The following is a 19,278-nucleotide window of genomic DNA, read 5'->3' as shown; positions in this document are numbered from 1 at the left end:
ACACACATACGCACTCACACACACAGACACACAGACAGACACACACACATAAACACAGACACACACACATACACACAGACACACACATACACACATACACACAGACACACATACATACACACAGGCACACACACTCACATAGACACACACACATACACACAGACACACACACACACTCACACTCACACACACAGACACACACATACACACACACAGACATGCACACACAAATACACACACATACACAGACACACACACACAGGCACACACACATACACACAGACACACACACATACACACAGACACACACACGCACTCACACAGGCACACACACAGACACACATACACACCGACACACACACACAGACACACACACACAGACACACACAGACACCCACACACACAGGCACACACAGACACACACTGATACCCACACACACACACAGTCACAAACACACAGACAAACACACACACAGGCACACACACAGACACACACTCACACACATTATTACAGACACACACAGACATACACACACACACATACACACAGGCACACACACACACACATACACACCGACACACACACACAGACACACACACATATACACAAAGACACACACACAGACACCCACACACACAGGCACACACACAGACACACACACACACTGATACCCACACACAGACACAAACACACAGACAAACACACAGACACACACACACACTCACACAGACACACACATACACACAGACACACACACATACACACAGACACACACACACTCACACAGGCACACACACAGACACACATACACACCGACACACACACACATATACACACAGACACCCACACACACAGGCACACACAGACACACACACACACTGATACCCACACACACAGTCACAAACACACAAACACACACACAGGCACACACACAGACACAGACACACACACACACTCACACACACAGACACACACACATACATACAGACACACACACAGACATACACACACACATACACACAGGCACACACACACACACACAGGCACAGACACACACATACACACAGACACACACACATACACACAGACACAGACACACATACACACCGACACACACACAGACACACACACACAGACACCCACACACACAGGCACACACACAGACACACACACAGACACAGACACACACACAGACACACACATACACATACACAGACACACACACACAGACACACACACAGACACAAACACACACACAGATACACACAGACACAGACACACACACAGATATACACACACACACACACACACAGACACACACCTCACCTTCTTGGTGTAGTCCATTGCTTTCAGAATTGAAAGGTTCAGGGTCTCCAAACAGGCAAGTACATCCTCATAATCTCCCATGTGTGAGGCAAAGTAATCTAGAGGGAGGGAGAGCAGAACAGGCATTAATGGTTTGGTCTGGTCTTCACTCCAGTAACTGAGCATGTCATTGAGCAATCATTCACAAGTGGTGTTCTGCTATTCTTCACCGAAGGGTGCTGACCGTCCGTGGGATACCAGAGCACCTCTCGCTTACCAGAACAAAGGTTGAATGGCCTCAGAAATGAAGTGCCCTTGAGGTATTTGCCAGCATGGAGTTGTAATGGAAGGCCATCCCTCTGAAACATTACTTCTGTTTCTCTCGACACAGGTCCTGACAGACCTGCTGTGTTCCTCCAACATTTTCTAATGTTTTAAGGCGACGGCTGGTATGAGGGTGCACTTCTCGGGGGCGTGGGGGGGTCTTCTTGTCCTCTGTTAGCACACACACGGTTACTCACAGAAGGGGCTGAGAATGGGTATCAGGGTTGGAAAATCCGAGCTGATTGAGGGGGAACGAAAAACTGTAAAATACCAGAAGAAGAGTTGTTGGCTCATGTAGCATGGGACCAGACTCTTTGGTTCAACTCGTCCATGCCAACCAGGTTCTTAAACAGAACTCGTCCCACTTGCCTGCATTAGGCCCATATCCCTCTAAACTCTTTCTATTCATGTACCTGTCCAGACATTTTTTAAATGTTGCAATTGTACCAGCCTCCGCCATATCATCTGGCAGCACATTCTGTGCACGCACCACCCTCTGTGTGAAAAGGTTGCCCCTCAGCTCCCTTTTATCATCTTAAACCTATGCCCTCCAATTTTGGACTCCTCTGCCCTGGCAAAAAGACCCTGGCTATTCACCTTCTCTATGACCCTCATGATTTTATAAAACTTCCATAAGGTCACCCTTCAGCCTTTGACGCTCCAGGGAAAATGTCCCCAGCCTAAGAACTTGAAAATGGGGGGGTCCTGGTGTGAATCAGTGTTTCATTTCCAGGTATACGAGACAACTTCCAAACAGGAGCTTCGTTCCAAATGCTTCTGCTTTTATTTTCTCCTTGTGCAATCAAAGAATTGTAATGGTTCAGAAGGAAGCCATTCAGATCATCATGTCTGCAGTAGGGGGTAGGGGGCAGTTCCATTACCTCGTGTTAAGTTTCTGCTTATTCCCCATGTCCCTGCACACTATTACTCACCAAATAACCAACCAGTGTCCCTTTTGAATGTCCCAATTAACCCTGCCTCCACCACATTTCCAGGGAGTGAAGTCAATGTAACTCCCTACCACTGCTGGGGCTGAGGTTACCTAGCAGTGCGCTGACCTAGATCAGGATTCCAAGGATATTGGGTTGGCCACTTAGGATTGAGGTGAGGAGAAATTTCTTCTCCCAGTGAGTGGGGAGCCTGTGGAATTCTCTGCCACAGGAAGCGGTTGAGGCCAAAATATTGAATGTTTCCAAGTAATAGTTAGACATCATTCTTAGGGTTAAAGGAATCAAAGGGGAAAGAAATGGGAAAAGAGTAGTGAGTTGAATGATCAGCCATGATCCTATTGAATGGCTTCAGGGCCGAATGGTCTACTCCTGCTGCTATTTTCTACGTTTTTATGTTTTTCAGTTCCCTGTTGCAACTTCACCCATAAGCCTCTGGCATGTCTCGCTGGATTTCTAAGGGCTAGGCCAATTAATCGCTGGCAACATTCAATTTCGATTGGGGTTGGCATGAAGGGTGATGGGTTCAAGGCCAATGGAAGCACATGCAGCATTGACACATCAACAATCCTACTGGCTGAGGTGGGAACTGCAAGTTCTGAATGGAGGGAGAGGGTCACGATAATACAACATAGAGGAGCCATCAGGAGATGAGGCAACATTTTATTTTTCAGTCTCGAACAGCCACAGTACCTTGTTTGTGCTAATGCAGGGACAAACCTTCCTTGGTATGGTCAGCTGTGGCCCAGTTATTGGCTGTGCCTCATGCCACCTTTCACTCTCCACCTTACCCTACATTCCTTGAGCCCAGGGCTAAATTAGAATTCCTTTCCTTCAGAGTGAACCTTCCACAAATCTACTGAACATGAATAACATGTAGAGCAATGATGGACTAGGCCCACAGCCTGGACAATACTGCATCCCATTCTCACTCTGTGCTGTGTGCCTCACTCCTACACAGTGCTGTGTCACTGAGCTGAATCCTGTCAATGATATACCATTCCTTATGTAATTGGAACTATGCCCTGCTTCCATGATTCTCTGCTTGTCCGACTGGAATTCAAATTCGAAATGCCAGTGGCCAATTTGAATCTTAGGGAGACAGAGAACTTGAGAATTGCTGGAAAACTACACAATTTTGTCAAAACGTGTCACATCACACTCATCAGGACCATTTGGATGAACACCATTAAAGGGGAGTCGAGAGTGTGGTGCTGGAAAAGCACAGCAGGTCAGGCAGCAGCCGAGGAGCAGAACAATCGACATTTCGGGCCCTTCATCAGGAATGAGGCTAGTGGGCTGGGGGGGCTGAGAGATAAATGGGAGGGGGTGTGGAGTTGGGGGAAGGTACTCAGAATGCGATAGGTAGATGAAGGTGGGGAAGAAGGTGATAGGTTGGAGAGGAGGGTGGAGCAGATAGATGGGAAAGGTGAAGGACAGGGCAAGAGGGCAGTGCTGAGTTGGAGGCTTGGGACTGGGATAATGTAGGGGGAGGGGAAATTAGGAATATGGTGAAATCCACTTGAATCCCATGTGATTGCAGTGTCCCAAGGCATAACGTGAGGTGTTCTTTGTCCAGGCATCATGTGGTAAGGGTTTGGTGATGGAGGAGGCCCAGGACCTGCATGTTCTTGGTGGAGTAGGAGGGGGAGCTAAAGTGTTCAGCCACGGGGCGGTGGGGTTGGTTAGTGCGGGTGTCCCAGAGATGTTCTCTGAAATGATCTGCAAGTTGGCATCCTGTCTCCCCGGTGTAGAGGAGACCATACATCGGGTGTAACAGATACAGTAGATGACATTGGTGGAGGTACAAGTAAATTTCTGTCCAATGCTGAACGATCTTTCGGGGCCTTGGATGAGGGGGAGGGTGGGCGCAGGTTTTGCACTTCCTGCGGTGGCAAGGGAAGGTGCCAGGAGTGGGGTATGGCTGATGGGAGGCGGGGGAGTGGGTGTGCATGGATCTGACATAGGAGTCGTGGAGGGAATGGTCTCTCCGGAACGCTGATAGGGTGGGGAGAGAAATATATCCCTAGTGATGGGGTCTGTTTGTAGGTGGTGGAAGTGGCGGGGGAATGATGCAATGTATACGGAAGTCGGTGGGCTGGAAGGTGAATATCGGGGGTTCTGTCCTTGTTGCGTTGGGAAGGTTCGGGTTCAAGCGCGGAGGTCCGGGAAGTGAAGGAAATGCGCTGGAGGGCATCATCGACCATGTGGGAGGGGGAATTGAGATCTTGGAAGAAGGAGGCCATCTGGGATGTGCTATTAGGGACCACTTGCCAACCAACTAGCTCTCCCCCCTCATCCAGTTTTGATTTTCCCCATGAAATAGCATTCTTGACAATTGTCCCGGTGAGTGACACTTTGACAAAATAAATCCTTCCTCAGCAATGCTTGGGGAAGTCTGTCATCTGTGGACCTCACTGTCTGCTGGCAATGCAGCAGGTAGGGGGTGGACTATGAACAAACGAGGTGACTCCTCCTCACAGCCACTACCTTTCTGCCAACTCCTTGGACACAAAGGCAGAACGAAGGTTGTTGCAAATTTTTCTCGGTCAATCTTTAGTGTTATCATAGAATCCCGATAGTGTGGAAGTAGACCATTCAGCCCATCGAGTCCACACTGACCCTCTGAACAGCATCCCAACCAGACATATCCCCTCCTTCCATCCGGGTAATCCTGCATTTCCCTTGGCTAATCCAGCGAGCTTGCACATCCCTGGACACTATGGGCAATTTAGTATGGTCTAATCTGCACATTTTTAGACTTTGTCCTTACCTCACAATGGGACATGACTAAACACACAGGTTTAGCAGGTCCTGCAGACAGTCTGGGATCTTAGTCCCTGAGGGTAGTTATTGCAGATGAACCTAAAGCCCTGTAAGGACTGGCTTCTAACATACTGAGTTGGACCCAATATCCAAGCACATAACACTGACATGGCCTTAAAGTGTCCTCATTTCCTTCACCTTGACTGATAGGCCAGCAGCCCCACTCCCTGACACACAGGCTCATCTAACTTTACATATCCCAGACCCAATCCACCTGCTCCAATGTCTGCCCTGCCCTTTGTGTCCCGATCCTCCCTGGGAGCTACAATTTGGCTCCTCCTCCTTTCTCTTGTGCCACACAGTTCAACACAACTAAAGACATATAGCCCAATCTCTCAGAACCCAATCTGTTTACTCCCTCGCTCTCTGTTGAACTGTCACCCTGTCCTTCTCACTCACTCACGCATTTTCTGATCTCGTTCAGTGAGGCATCTTTGAATGTGTAAGAAGCAAAGCGTGCGATGGAACTGCAGTAAAGGTCTTGTTGAGGATGTGGGTGCCTGTTCCCTGTGCTTCACTGGGAACAGGCAGATTTCACCCTCACTTGTGTTTGTGGTCACTGGTTCCAGGGATTGAGTGAAGTGAATTGGAGGGATCACTGACTTGGGGATAGAGAGGTCGGGGAGGGGGTTGGAGGTGTAAATGGGTATACACATAAATGAGGGTGAGGGGGCTAGAAGATTCAGGAAGACAGCAGAATGGGTATCAGTGAGAGGGTCTGGGGGTCTATAAGTGGCCGGTCTCACTGTGTTCGGTTTGGGATCTGTGAGCTTGTGTGGTGGGGGTGTCAGTGACTTTGACCATTGAGACTCTGTGATTAAAGTAGACAAAGTAATTCAGTTCAGGGTAACCGTATGTAAGTGGATAGTGATTGAACTCAAACTCTGCTTTTAATGAGCAAAGTTTTGATGTGTGCATGTCTGTATTTGAGTGTGAGTGGCTTGGGTCTGTGTCTGTATGTCAGACTGCCTCTGTGTCATGTGTGTGTGTCTTTGTGTGCGTCTGTCAGTGTACGTCTGTTCCTCTGTATGTGTGTCAGTGTGTTTTTGTGTGTATGTATGTGTGTGCTAGTCTCTGCCTATCTGAGTGTTTGTATGTTCACCTGTCTCTGTCTGACCTGTGTGTGCAGATATGTATGTTTGTGTGTCAGTGCCTCTTTACGTCTGTGTCTGTGTGTTTGAGCTATGCGTATGTGTACATATTTGTCTATGTGTGCTTTGTTTGTGTGTGTCTGCCTCTGTGTGTGATTTTATTTATATCAGTGTCTGTGTATATGTTTGCGTTTGCTTTTGTCTGTGTCTGTCCATATGTGCACATCAGAATCCGTGGTGTTTTTGTCTGCATGTGGGACTGAGGTTAGTTATTGGGTGCAGTCAGATGAGCGCTGATGTTAATATTGGTCACAATGTTTAGTGACATTTTGCTGTCAGTTTTTATTTTTAACTGAAGGTATTGAGTAGCTGGGAGCAGGTGCATGAGCAGCTCTGAAAGAGGAAGTGATAGAAGATTCTGACTGGGATTCTCTGACGCCTTCATTCCTGAAAGCTGTCTTACTGTGATTCTAATAAAATCCTCATCACTTTGCGAAAATACAATGCAAGAACCAGAATAAACCAACAGCTCATACATGCATGTGTATCTGTGTATGTGTGTCTGCATCCAACAGTGTGCCTGCATTTACCTGTGTCTGAGTGTATGTCTGTATCTGTGCGCTTGTTTTTGTCTATGTCTGAATGTGTTTGGCTGTACCTGTGTATTCTTGTGTCTGTCTGTGCCTGAGTATGTGTATCTTGAATGAGTATGTGTCTGTGTCTGCATCTGAGCCTGTGTCTGTCTGTCTGTGTTTCCGTGCATGTGTGAGTGTGTGTATGTGTGTCTCTGTGTGTCTGCAAGTATTTGAGTGTGAGTGTGTGTTTGTCTGTGTGTGCAGTGTATGTGTGTGTCTGTATCAGTGTCTGTATATATCAGTGCCTGTATGTATGCCAGTATTTGAGTGTGTCTTTGTGTGTGTGTCTTTGTGCGTGTGTGTGCGTGTGTGTGTCTGTGTGTGTGTGTCTGTGTGTGTGTGTGTCTGTGTGTGTGTGTGTCTGTGTGTGTGAGTGTCTGTGTGTGTGTCCTATCATAATCGGAAGGGATGCAATTGGAAACCAGTTATGTTACATTAGCCCTGCCTCAGACCTTGGTAAGGACACATTCAGAATACGGTGAACATTCTAGTGTCTATATTAGAAACATGAACATAGAGACATTGGGAAAGGGAGGAGATTACGAGAGTGATAACAGGATGGGGAGATTATAGCTATGGGGAAAGATTGAACTGGCTTTTCTATCGAAAAATGATGATTGAGGAGTGATCTTGAGGACTTCCAGATTTGCAAAGGGTTTGACAGGAAAGGCATGGATGTTTCCACTTGCGAACAGAAATAGAACTAGGAGCATAACATCAGCAAGTCACTATTAAATCCAGTGGGGAATTCAGGATAAATTTCACGAGAAACTTCTCTCTCTGCAGAGAATGTGAGAATGTAGAACTACCTACAACAAAGGAAAGTTGATGTGAATAGCAATGGATGCATTAAAAATGAAGCATGAACAGTGCTTGAGGCAGAGTTGGTCGATCGATATTTTGATGAACTAAGTTAACAGAAGTAGGAACACCAGCCGAGACCTTTTAGATCTGCTTCTGCCCTGTAAAAAATATTAACCAGCTCACTTATGTCTGCACGAGTCAAGCTAATCCCCAGGATAGACTACTTATTACCCTGAGGCTGTGCCTGCAGTGAGAACAGGCTGTCATTAGTCTGTGATTCGATGACTGATATGGATGTGGACGAGACAATTTCGTAAATTCCATAAAACAGGTTTTCAAAATCAAAACTGCAGAGAGCAACATTTAAATAAGAAACTTTCAAATTGACTTCTGAGCAGATTCCAATACATCTGTCGACCTCAATGCTTCAGGGAGAATGGTGTGACTGAGAATAGAGGAGACTGCACTCTCTCCAGCTCCAGCTCCAGCTCTGAATCCCAAGCCTCGCAGATACTGCCTGCTGTCTGAGCTCAGTTTTGGAAGTGTAGTGCCAATTTCAGGAGTCCACTCAACAATGGAAGTTTAATGTCGCAGTTTAATGTGCAGCTCAGTGCCAATTATAAAACTGGCACATTTCAGTGACACATCAAATGTAGTTCAAAGAAACGGTATTTCTGACCGGTGAGGGATGCCAACCTAATTTCAAAGGTGAGTGGGCAGGCCTGGCACTGGCACAGGGGGTAAGGTACATCGGGGCCCAGTAGTGGGCATGTGTCACCCAGTCTCCGCTGTTGAAAGAAGCCTATCCTAGACTGACATCACCTTCACCAACACTGCAGCTGACGCAGCCAGCAAGATCGAGGTATGTTATGGCACCGGTGGTTTTCCTAAAGGCCTTGGGTGTTGTGGATTCTCTCTAGTTGAGCAGTATGGCCAATAGAAGGAGACAAAGCTCACACATTTACAGCAGCAGGTTGGGTGTCTGAATTCAGGTCTTTGCTGTGAACATACATTGACTATCACTAGACAGAGGCCCTTTGGTCCTGATTAAGCTGCTACCCTAACAGTGGGAGACATGGATTCTCTGACTTACCACAAAGCTCCTTAGTATCCACATGACTGCAGCAAACAAAAAGGGAGATAGAAAGACAGACAAGGAGAGAGAAATACATTTATTACTTCAACGCATCGACAGACCAGCAAGATTACTTTCAGTTTGATGTGACAGAATATTAGAATCTGACTTTTGACTCCAATACCAAAAGTAAAAGATTGCAGTCAGTCACCAACAGGCCCATTCCTTCCTTATTTTCTCATCTTTCCTTCCTCCTATCCACTCTATTCTTATGGGGAATGTTCAACCAACCGATAAAACAGGTCAAGTTGGCAACTACAGCACGACCATCCAGCAGTATGTATTAATATGTTCAGTGTCTCTCAAGTGGTTGCTGTAGCAACAATGCTATTTTAAGCAGTAGGTTGCTGTACTGCATGCTAACATGATTTTCTCCAGAAAAATCATCCTGGGTTTTAAAGGGGAACTTCAAATGTCCTTGTATCTGTCAGGGAGTGGATTATTTGCCATAACTAGGAGAATTTGGAGCTAGGCAAAAGTGAGGTCTACAGATGCTGGAGATCAGAGTCAAGATTAGAGTGGTGCTGGAAAAGCACAGCAGGTCAGGCAGCATCCGAGGAGCAGGAATACAGGAATCCTGCTCCTCGGATGCTGCCTGACCTGCTGTGCTTTTCTAGCACCACTCTAATCTTAAATTTGGAGCTATACCATTCGGTTTAAACAATGAGGCCTAAAACTTGGATCGAACCTGATGCTGCAAACTGTAACTGTCTGGTCTGGTTACTTACAGTCAACAGGCTAAAGGTGCCCACAGTGGACTGTCAAGCAGCCCCAGCATAGTCCCACAACATTAAGACACCATGAAGACAGCAGTAGCCTTCAGTTCCAATACACATCTGGGACACAGCTCCTTCTCCTCCTCCTGGCCTCAATGCCAGGATGAGTCATGAAGTCCAAATTCACAATCCTTGATCCAACGGGGAAACATTCTCAATCCCAATGCGACTGTCAACTTCTGTCCTCGAGTTCCACAACAATGGCTGAGGCACAAGAGATGGGTGACGGAGGAAACACCACAGAAGCGCTTCACAGGAGGCTCCCAAGCACTGAGGATGTCACCTAGACAGGGGACGAAACGTTTGCAACAAAAACTTCCAGCTCGGCGAACAGAACCACAGCAGCTGGGTGACCTTCCCAGTGCTACACTGAGGGAGTGCTGAACTGTCAACGGCACTGTCTTTTTTGCTTGACACGTCATATCAAGGTCATGTTTCGTCTCTGTCAACTCACTGCAAGTCATTGGGCAGAGAAGATGTAGGGGAGATGTCCCCAAGTCCTGGTCAATACTTAACCCTGAATCAAAATCACAACATGATTAGGAGCTGAGAGAATTGCTGTTTACGGGAGCCTAGCTGTGCACAAATTAGCAGCCGCACTTGCAGCATTACAGTGACAATACTTCAAAGGTATTGGCTGTAAGCAGTGTGAAACAGTCAAAATTTGGAAATGCTGGTGTTGAACTGGGGTGTACAAAGTTAAAAATCACGCAACACCAAGTTCCAATTAAACCGGTTGGACTATAACCTGGTGTTATGAAACAATCAAAGATTGTGAAACAAGAACACGTCTTTCTGCTATGTGAAGCTCACTCTAGGGGAGATCGAAGATTAAAATATGTGGGCATGGTTACTGTTCAAAGGGCTAACTGGTTTCACACTTCACAGGCTGTGTTCTGATGATCTGTGTTGTTACATCGAGTGGTAAGAGCAGGTCTGCAGCAAATCAATGATGCAAAGAGGACAAGGCATTTTAGTTGCAATCTTACTTGTGTGAAACTGACTGTAACTCACAGCAACTTTATGCATGGGAGCCTTTGCACCTGGTCAGTGTCAATTTTAGTACAACAGCAATCGGTAAGACAGTGAGATCAAACCATGACAAAATCATGATGTGATTTCAGAGAAATGGGAGAAAAGAGACCCTATATGATCCACAGAATAAGAGAGACAGACAGAGAGCAAGAGGGACTGAGACAAGATCAACACAAACAAGGCAAGGGACTGCACAGGGATGAGGAAACCTGCAAGAACAAAACTGTCCTTTGTCAGGACCGGTGCAGCACAGGTGTAAAGATCCCACTACTCTTTCAAACTGGTAGTAAAGCTCTTTCTACTCTCCCAGAACAGGTACTGCACTGGGTTTGAGACAGAGTAAAGCTTCCTCTACACTGTCCTTATCAAACCCTTCGAGGACAGGGATAGAATGGGGCTAGATACAGTATGTTTGAATCAACATGTTCAGAAGTGTTATGACATACCTCTGGAGTAGGTGGGATTTTATTCCAGGTCTCCCACCTCAGAGATATGGACACTACCACTGTACAACAAGCTCCCCATAAAGTTCTTGCTACACTGTCCAATCATCTCAGCTACCAGCTTTAGCATTCCACTTTTCTGTCACCATTGAGGATAATTATAAAAGTAGCTTTCATTGGGATCTCTGATCCATTTTGTGCACTTGCACTCTGTAAATCCATGCCCTGCTGATCTCCTCAAAATCAGTCTGTGTGGCAGAGCCTATGTTGACGGAGTCTGAGCTGAGCTGGGATCACAATGTGGATGGTCTTACTGGCAAGTCAGGGTGACATAACAGGTCACCTCTGTGGACATCTGTACAGGTTACTTGCAAGATGTGCACCGGACACAGAACATAACTCTCTCAAAGCCAGCCGTAGCTGTGTACACGACATGAGCCCAGGTTGGATGTGACTGCGGATTCCAGTGTACAGATATGTACTGGAGGAACTCACTGCCTTGATCTCCAGCAGGCCATGGACACAGATGGTCCTGGCTCAGGTATATCAGGGGCTGGGGAAGGTTCTGAATTCAGTACAATATAATCCTGGCTCAGTATCAGTGAGATCCTCTCCCCATCTGTCATGTCTGGTTTATAAGCAGAGCTCTAGCACCTGGGGATGGGAGCGGCGTTTGAGCTCACAGTCTCTGGGTCCATGACAAACAGATACTTACATCTGCCATGGGGAACTCAGTTGCTCGGCTTTCCACTAAATTCCCCACATCACAAATCAGTTACCAACCTCCAAAACTCAGCGGGTGAGTCTGCAACTGGAAACCAACTTCCCCCACCCAATATGTCCCAAAGTGTTTCACAGCCAACGTTTAGAAATACAGAAAACTGGACCAAAGATGGGTCATTTAGTGCAACGAGACCTTTGTGCCATTCAGTATGATCCTCTATCTTAGTGCCAGACTTCCACATTCTCCCCATTCCCATTGTTAATTTTAGCTTGTAGCAAATTCTCTATTTCATAGAATCATACAGTGTGGAAACAGGCCCTTCAGCCCAACAAGTCCACACTGACCCTCTGAAGAGTAACCCACCTAGACCCATTCCTCTACCCTATTATCCTATATTTACCCCTGACAAATGCAACTAACCTACACTATCCCTGAACACCATGGACAGTTTAGCCTAACTTGCACATCTTTGGATTGTGGGAGGAAAGTGGAGCATCCAGAGGAAACCCACGCAGACACGGGGAGAATGTGCAAACTCCACACAGACTGAGGCTGGAATCAAACCCAGGTCCCTGGCGCTGTGAGGCAGCAGTGCTAACCACTGAGCCACCGTGCCACCCTTGGTGTCTTGACCTTCACAGCTTTCTGTAGGAGAGAATGCTTGGAGTGAAGGAATTTGTCCTCACCTCAGTCCTAACTGGCCTACCCAGTATCATTATATTGTCCAGATCTTATTGCATATTGACATGAACTGCTTCAGTATTTGAGGAGTCATGAATGGTGAACATTATGAAATCATTGGCAGACAATCCTGCAAGTCTTCAGTACTGTTGTGGAATGTTGTCAGGCCCTATTGTAGTAGTCAGCACCTCCAACTTTTCTTAATATCACGCAGAGTGAATCGAAATGGCTGCAGACTGGTATCTGTAATGCTGGGGACCACTGGGGGGAGGCCATGGCTGAAGGTTGCTGCAAATGCTTCAGCCTTATCTTTTGCCCTGGGTTCTTCTATCATTGAGGAGGGGGATATTTGTGGAGCCTCCTCCTCCAGTGAGTTGTGTAATTGTCCACCATCATTCACAACTGAATGTGGCAAGGATTCAATCGAATCAGTCCTCCCAACTGTACTGCCCACTGGCCTGGATTTGCCCCCTTAATTACACATCACCAGAGGGACTCCACAGCTGCCTCACCCAACAACGAAAACTATAACAGAACGGGGTCAGTGAATTGATTCTGAAACAATTTTGTCTGTAAGACCATTGATGGAGTTAACTGCTGGTCACATTGGCTCCACATAGAGACTCAGCAGTTAATTTTCAGACAAGCACAGCACCCACAACAACACAGAATATTGCTTAAATAATGCTTTTACCTGACCCCAATCTTTCACAGTTCATAAAGTAAACACTACTTGCAGAATAGAGCGTGACACTAAGTGAGGACAGCCCAATAAATACTGAGAACAGACTCAATTACATTGAGCTCTCCAATGCAGTCACGCTAATGTGTGTCACACTGGGTCATCTATATTTTATATCAAAGGACTGGGAGAACAGGGCAGGCAATTAAACACCGGTTGGAGCTCAATAGTAGAATTCAAATGTTAAAAAAAAATTTCAATATCTTTTCCAGTAATTCAGGGATTGGCTCTGTCACCCCACTATGTGCCTCTTTGAAAGAACTATGCGATTATTCCCACTGCCCTGCTCTTCCCCATAACTCTGCCATTGTTTTCCTTTCTATTTTAAATATTTATCTGCTCCTCTTTTCAAAGTTGTTATTGAATGTGCTTCACGTCACTTCCAGCAGCATTAGGCTGTTGCCATATTGGCTCAGTCGACTGATGAGGTGTCCACATTAAACTGGCAAGACACAATCTCTATTTTCAAATGCCCTACACTAAATTGATCATTGGCATGCATATCTTGAAAACTAACCATTGACAAAGTCCAATCTGAGGCTGTCATTTCAGTTTAACCTTGATCCTCCTGTTTTGGGATCGCCAAACACATGTTGCCACCAACCATGTACCTTATCCTTATTGCTTTGCGCCCTTAATGAAGTTCCTAAATAGGCTATCCAAAAGCAGGATGGGTGACACATTTATCTCCTGCACAGGCTGAAACTGAGACTGAATAGTCTTTATGTTACAGAGAGGAGAAAGTGAGGACTGCTGATGCTGGAGATCAGAGCTGAAAAATGTGTTGCTGGAAAAGCGCAGCAGGTCAGGCAGCATCCAAGGAGCAGGAGAATCGACGTTTTGGGCATAAGCCCTTCTTCAGGAATGAGGAGGGTGTGCCAAGCAGGCTAAGATAAAAGGTAAGGAGGAGGGACTTGGGGAAGGGGCGTTAGGAATGCGATAGGTGGAAGGAGGTTAAGGTGAGGGTGATAGGCCGGAGAGGGATTGGGGGCGGAGAGGTCAGGAAGAAGATTGCAGGTCAAGAAGGTGGTGCTGAGTCCGAGGGTTGGGACTGAGAAAAGGTGGGGTGAGGGGAAATGAGGAAGGTGGAGAAATCTGCATTCATCCCTTGTGGTTGGAGGGTTCCTAAGCAGAAGATGAGGTGCTCTTCCTCCAGGTGTCGTGCTGCCACGGCCTTCTTGACCTGCAATCTTCTTCCCGACCTCTCCGCCCCCAACCCCTCTCCGGCCTATCACCCTCACCTTAACCTCTTTCCACCTATCGCATTCCCAAAGCCCCTCCCCCAAGTCCCTCCTCCCTACCTTTTATCTTAGCCTGCTTGGCACACCCTCCTCATTCCTGAAGAAGGGCTTATGCCCGAAACATCGATTCTCCTGCTCCTTTGATGCTGCTTGACCTGCTGCGCTTTTCCAGCAACACCTTTTTCAGTTTATGTTACAGAGACCCAAGTGGAATAGTCAGATACACAAGGAAGAGATTGCCTTACTTGGTGTTGTCGGAGTCTATTGTATGAAAGAGGTTTTCCAGTTCTTCTTCATTGAGGGTTCCATCTGAGAAAAAGGCCCGAAATTCGTCCAAGGACAACTTACCATCATCTGAAACCAAATGAACAAAAGGGCCATTAGTAACAGGAACATGCAATCAACGCATGTCGCATCAAAAGATATCAGTCTGAAATTAGTGTCACATGGATATACAACACTCCATCCCTCCCAAACAGTTGTTATTAATAATATTCACTGTGAAAAGTTCAGGTTCTCTGACAAATCCCTGAGGAACACTGTTTACCACCTCTCAGGAAACACAGGATTCACTGTAATCCTTTTCTCTGTCACACACTACAAAATCTGTATCACCAGATTACCAGCATGTCGTGCTGACACTCTCCAATCATATGCAAGCAGCTGTTTTGTCTCTCTAATCCTAATGATCAATTCTGGCAACTCCTTCACAACTGACTGGTTTATGGGACACACAGTCTTTGGGTCAGAGGAAAGCGATGGTTCCACTATCCCAATACCTGGCATCATCATCCAGTGCTCGCCTCATCTTTTAGCTTTGTCTTTTTTTTTCTTCATAAAATATGCAAGATAGTGTCGGATTGTGGCAACAGTTGAAGCTTTTCGCCGTATTTTGCTGTGTTGTTCATTGTAGAGTACAAATGACAGTAAATCATTATTCATTCTTTGCTGCCCTCCCTACCCAAAGTGATGAACAGTTCTCTCAGAATCATGCTGCCTCTTTACATGAGAGTTTGCCCTTCAGATTGGCTTCAGTCTGCTGTGTAGGCCCACAGGCCTCTCAGTGGGTCAGGCCTCAGCATTCTCCAGCTGCTTTCCCCCTGCCTGTCCTCACCTATCTCATGGCTCCCCAAGGTCAAGAGGAAAGGGTCAATAGTGAAGGTGCCAGTAACCCCATCGACCAGGATATCAAGCTCTCTGGTTTGAAGAGTTCTGAGCTGGTGTTATTATCTAACAGAGACTGTACTACATTGGCCCATTTACTCTGTCAGTGTGATGTAGAAACAGTGTCTCATTTACTGTAATAGCTGCTGAACACAGATTGTGGGAGTTCCCCAAATGTTTGAGTGCGAAAGAAGCTGCTTGGTTATCAGGGAGAAAGTGAGGACTGTAGATGCTGGAGACCAGAGTCAAGAGTATGATGCTAGAAAAGCACAGCCGGTCAGGCAGCATCCGAGGAGCAGGACAATCAACATTTCGGACAAGAGCCCTTCATCAGGAATGAGGCTTGTGAGCCGAGGGGTGGAGAGAGAAATGGGAGGGGGGGGTGGGCTGGGGGTAAGGTAACTGAGAGTGCAATAAGGTAGATGGGGGTGGGGGTAATGGTAATAGGTCAGAGAGGAGGGTGGAGCAGATAGATGGAAGGAAGATGGTAAGGTAGGACAGGTCATGAGGGTGGTGCCGAGTTGGAAGTGTTGGAACTGGGATAATCCAAAGGGAGGGGAAATGAGGAAACTGTTGAAATCCACATTGATGCCATGGGATCGGAGGGTCCGAGGCGAAAGATGAGGCGTTCTTCCTCCAGGTGTCGGGTGGTTAGTGTGTGACAGTGGGAGGAGGCCCAGGATCTGCATGTTCTTGGCTGAATGGCAGGGGGAGTTGAAATGTTCAGCCACAGGGTGGTGGGATTGGTTGGTGTGGGTGTCCCGGAGATGTTCCCTGAAGCGCTCTGCGAGTAGGTGTCCTGTCTCGCTAATGTAGATGAGACCGCATCAGGAGAAATGGATACAGTAAATGACATGTGTGGAAGTGCAGGTAAAACTGTGGTGGATGTGGAAGGCTCCTCTGGGGTCTTGGACGGTGGTGAGGGGGGAGGTGTGGGCACAGGTTTTGCAATTCCTGTGGTAGCAGGGGAAGGTATTGGGAGGGGAGGGTGGGTTGCTGGGGGGGTGTGGACCTGACAAGAGAATCGCAGAGGGAATGGTCTTTATGGAAAGCAGATAGGGGTGGGGAGGGAAATATATGTCTGGCAGTGGGGTCCACTTGTAGGTGGCGGAAATGGCAGAGGACGATATGATGTATCCGGAGGTTGGTTGGGTGGTTTGTGAGGACTGGGGGGTTCTGTCCTTGTTGCAGTTGGAGGGGTGAGGTTCAAGGGCGGAGGTGCAGAAAGTGGATAAGGGGCACTGAAAGGTATCATCGACCGCATGGGAGGGGAAATTGAGGCCTTTGAAGAAGGAGGCCATCTGGTGTGTTCTGTGGTGGAATTTCATCTTCCACTGCACCAACCTCCATGTACATCACATCATCCTCCACCATTTCCGCCACCTATAAGTGGACCCCACCACCAGAGATATATTTCCCTCCACTCCCCTATCCGCCTTCTGTAAAGACTATTCCCTCTGCGACTGTCTTGTCAAGTCCACACACCCCACCAACCCACCGCCCCGCGGCCGAACACTTCAACTCCCCCTCCCACTCCGCCAAGGACATGCAGGTCCTGGGCTTCTTCCATCGCCACACCCTAACCACCTGATGCCTGGAGGAAGGATGCCTCATCTTCCACCTTGGGACCCTCCAACCCCAGGGCATCAATGTGGATTTCACCAGTTTCCTCACTTCCCCCCTCCCTACCTTACCCCAGTTCCAACCTTCCAGCTCAGCACCGTCCTCATGACCTGCCCCATCTTCCTTCCCATCTATCCACTCCACGCTCCCCTCCGACCTATCCCCCACCTCCATCCACCTATCGCACTCTCAGCTACCTTCCCCCCAGTCCCACAACCCCCTCCCATTTCTCTCTCCACCCTCTCAGCTCACAAGCCTCATTCCTGATGAAGGACTCTTGCCTGAATCATCACTTCTCCTGCTCCTTGGATACCGCCTGACCTGCTCTGCTTTTCCAGCACCATACTCTCGGCTCTGCTTGGTTATCAGACTGTCTAATAGAATCTGTGGTTCCAAAGCTTATTTTACATGGGATGTGTGCATCACTGGACAGGCATTTATTCAATCATAGAGTCCTACAATGCAGAAAGAGGCCATTCAGACCATCAAGTCACCACCGACCCTCTGAATAGCACCTCACCCAGAGCCACTTCCTCCCATCCCTGTAACCCCACAGTGTGTTTTTTTAACCATGGCTTAACCCATCTCGCCTGTATACTACAGGCAATTTAGCATGGCCAATCCACCTAACCTGCACATCTTTAGACTGTGGGAGGAAACCAATACAAACACAGGGAAAAATGTGTAATCTTCAGACAGTTACCCAAGCCTGGAATTGAACCTGGGTCCCTGGCACTATGAAGCAGCAGTGCTAACTGTCCTTGAACTGATTGGAATGTTAGGCCACTATGAAAGGACGATTAAAAGTCAACCACATTTGCTGTGGGTGTGGGGTCTCACACCAGCCAGGAATGTCAGACTCCCTTTCCTGAACCAGATGAATGATTTTTAACAGCAATTAATGTTGTTATAACAATTAACCGTGACTGTTATTGAGACTAGCTTTGAATTCAAACTTTGTTAATGAATTGAGTTTATATTCCACCAGCTGCTATGGAGAGATATGAACCTGGAGCCCCAGAGCATTAGCCAGAGTTTCTGGATTACTTGTCCAGTGACATTGCCATCATCCCTCCCAACAATCCAAAGTTAAAAAAATCAGATAAAAGTAAATGGATCCATGTCATAGCTAGGGAAACTAAAACAGAAACTGGGATTGTAAACCAAAATCTCTGAGGAAACTGAAACTAGTTGAACCAGCTAAGAAAATATAGAGATAAAAACAATGACTGCAGATGCTGGAAACCGGAGTCTGGATTAGAATGGTGCTGGAAAAGCACAGCAGTTCAGTCAGCATCCGAGGAGCAGTAAAATCGACGTTTCGGGCAAAAGCCCTTCAAGCGTATTCCTGTTGAAGGGCTTTTGCCCGAAACGTCGATTTTACTGCTCCTCGGATACTGTCTGAACTGCTGTGCTTTTCCAGCACCATTCTAATCCAGACTAAGAAAATATAGAGTCAACTGAATTCAGATGATCATTCCAATGGTGCAGTAAGGCTGACTGAAGGAGACAGAGACTAATTCTGAGGGAGCTCGGAACAGGCAAATATGCAGTTGCTACAACTGTTTCAGATACTTGAAGATAACACTGGGAGATTTACATCATTCAAGCCAGCGCAAGCAGAGATGAGGAGGGTCTGCAGACATGTGTCATTTTTTGTAAAGACAGTACCAAGGGAGCTCTGATTGTGCATTGCTGTCAGCTGGGAATCAAGGTAAATCCTCAAAGGAGTTGGAATTCCGCATGAGAAAGGCAGAGTTTTGAGAAAGGATCTTGTGATT

At 47.0% G+C, this 19,278-nt stretch overlaps 1 protein-coding gene across 2 annotated transcripts in view; it reads right to left on the bottom strand.

Moving 5' to 3' along the window:
* Positions 1–19,278, bottom strand: part of necab2 (N-terminal EF-hand calcium binding protein 2) — a 148,399-nt gene that overhangs the window by 85,350 nt on the left and 43,771 nt on the right. For both annotated transcript variants that reach the window (XM_043707377.2, XM_043707376.2), the window contains exons 3-5: positions 14,956–15,064; positions 9,027–9,052; positions 1,328–1,425 (exon numbers count right to left, since the gene is read on the bottom strand). In XM_043707377.2, the coding sequence (XP_043563312.1) occupies positions 1,328–1,425; positions 9,027–9,052; positions 14,956–15,064 (233 nt within the window). The remainder of the gene's footprint in view (positions 1–1,327; positions 1,426–9,026; positions 9,053–14,955; positions 15,065–19,278) is intronic.

Source organism: Chiloscyllium plagiosum, unplaced genomic scaffold (genome assembly GCF_037043375.1).
Source record: "Chiloscyllium plagiosum isolate Xiang-an unplaced genomic scaffold, Cpla_swu_hap1 HiC_scaffold_17, whole genome shotgun sequence".
NCBI lineage: Eukaryota > Metazoa > Chordata > Chondrichthyes > Orectolobiformes > Hemiscylliidae > Chiloscyllium > Chiloscyllium plagiosum.
Note: the sequence above shows the minus strand (reverse complement) of the source record. Positions and strands in the feature narration are given on the sequence as shown.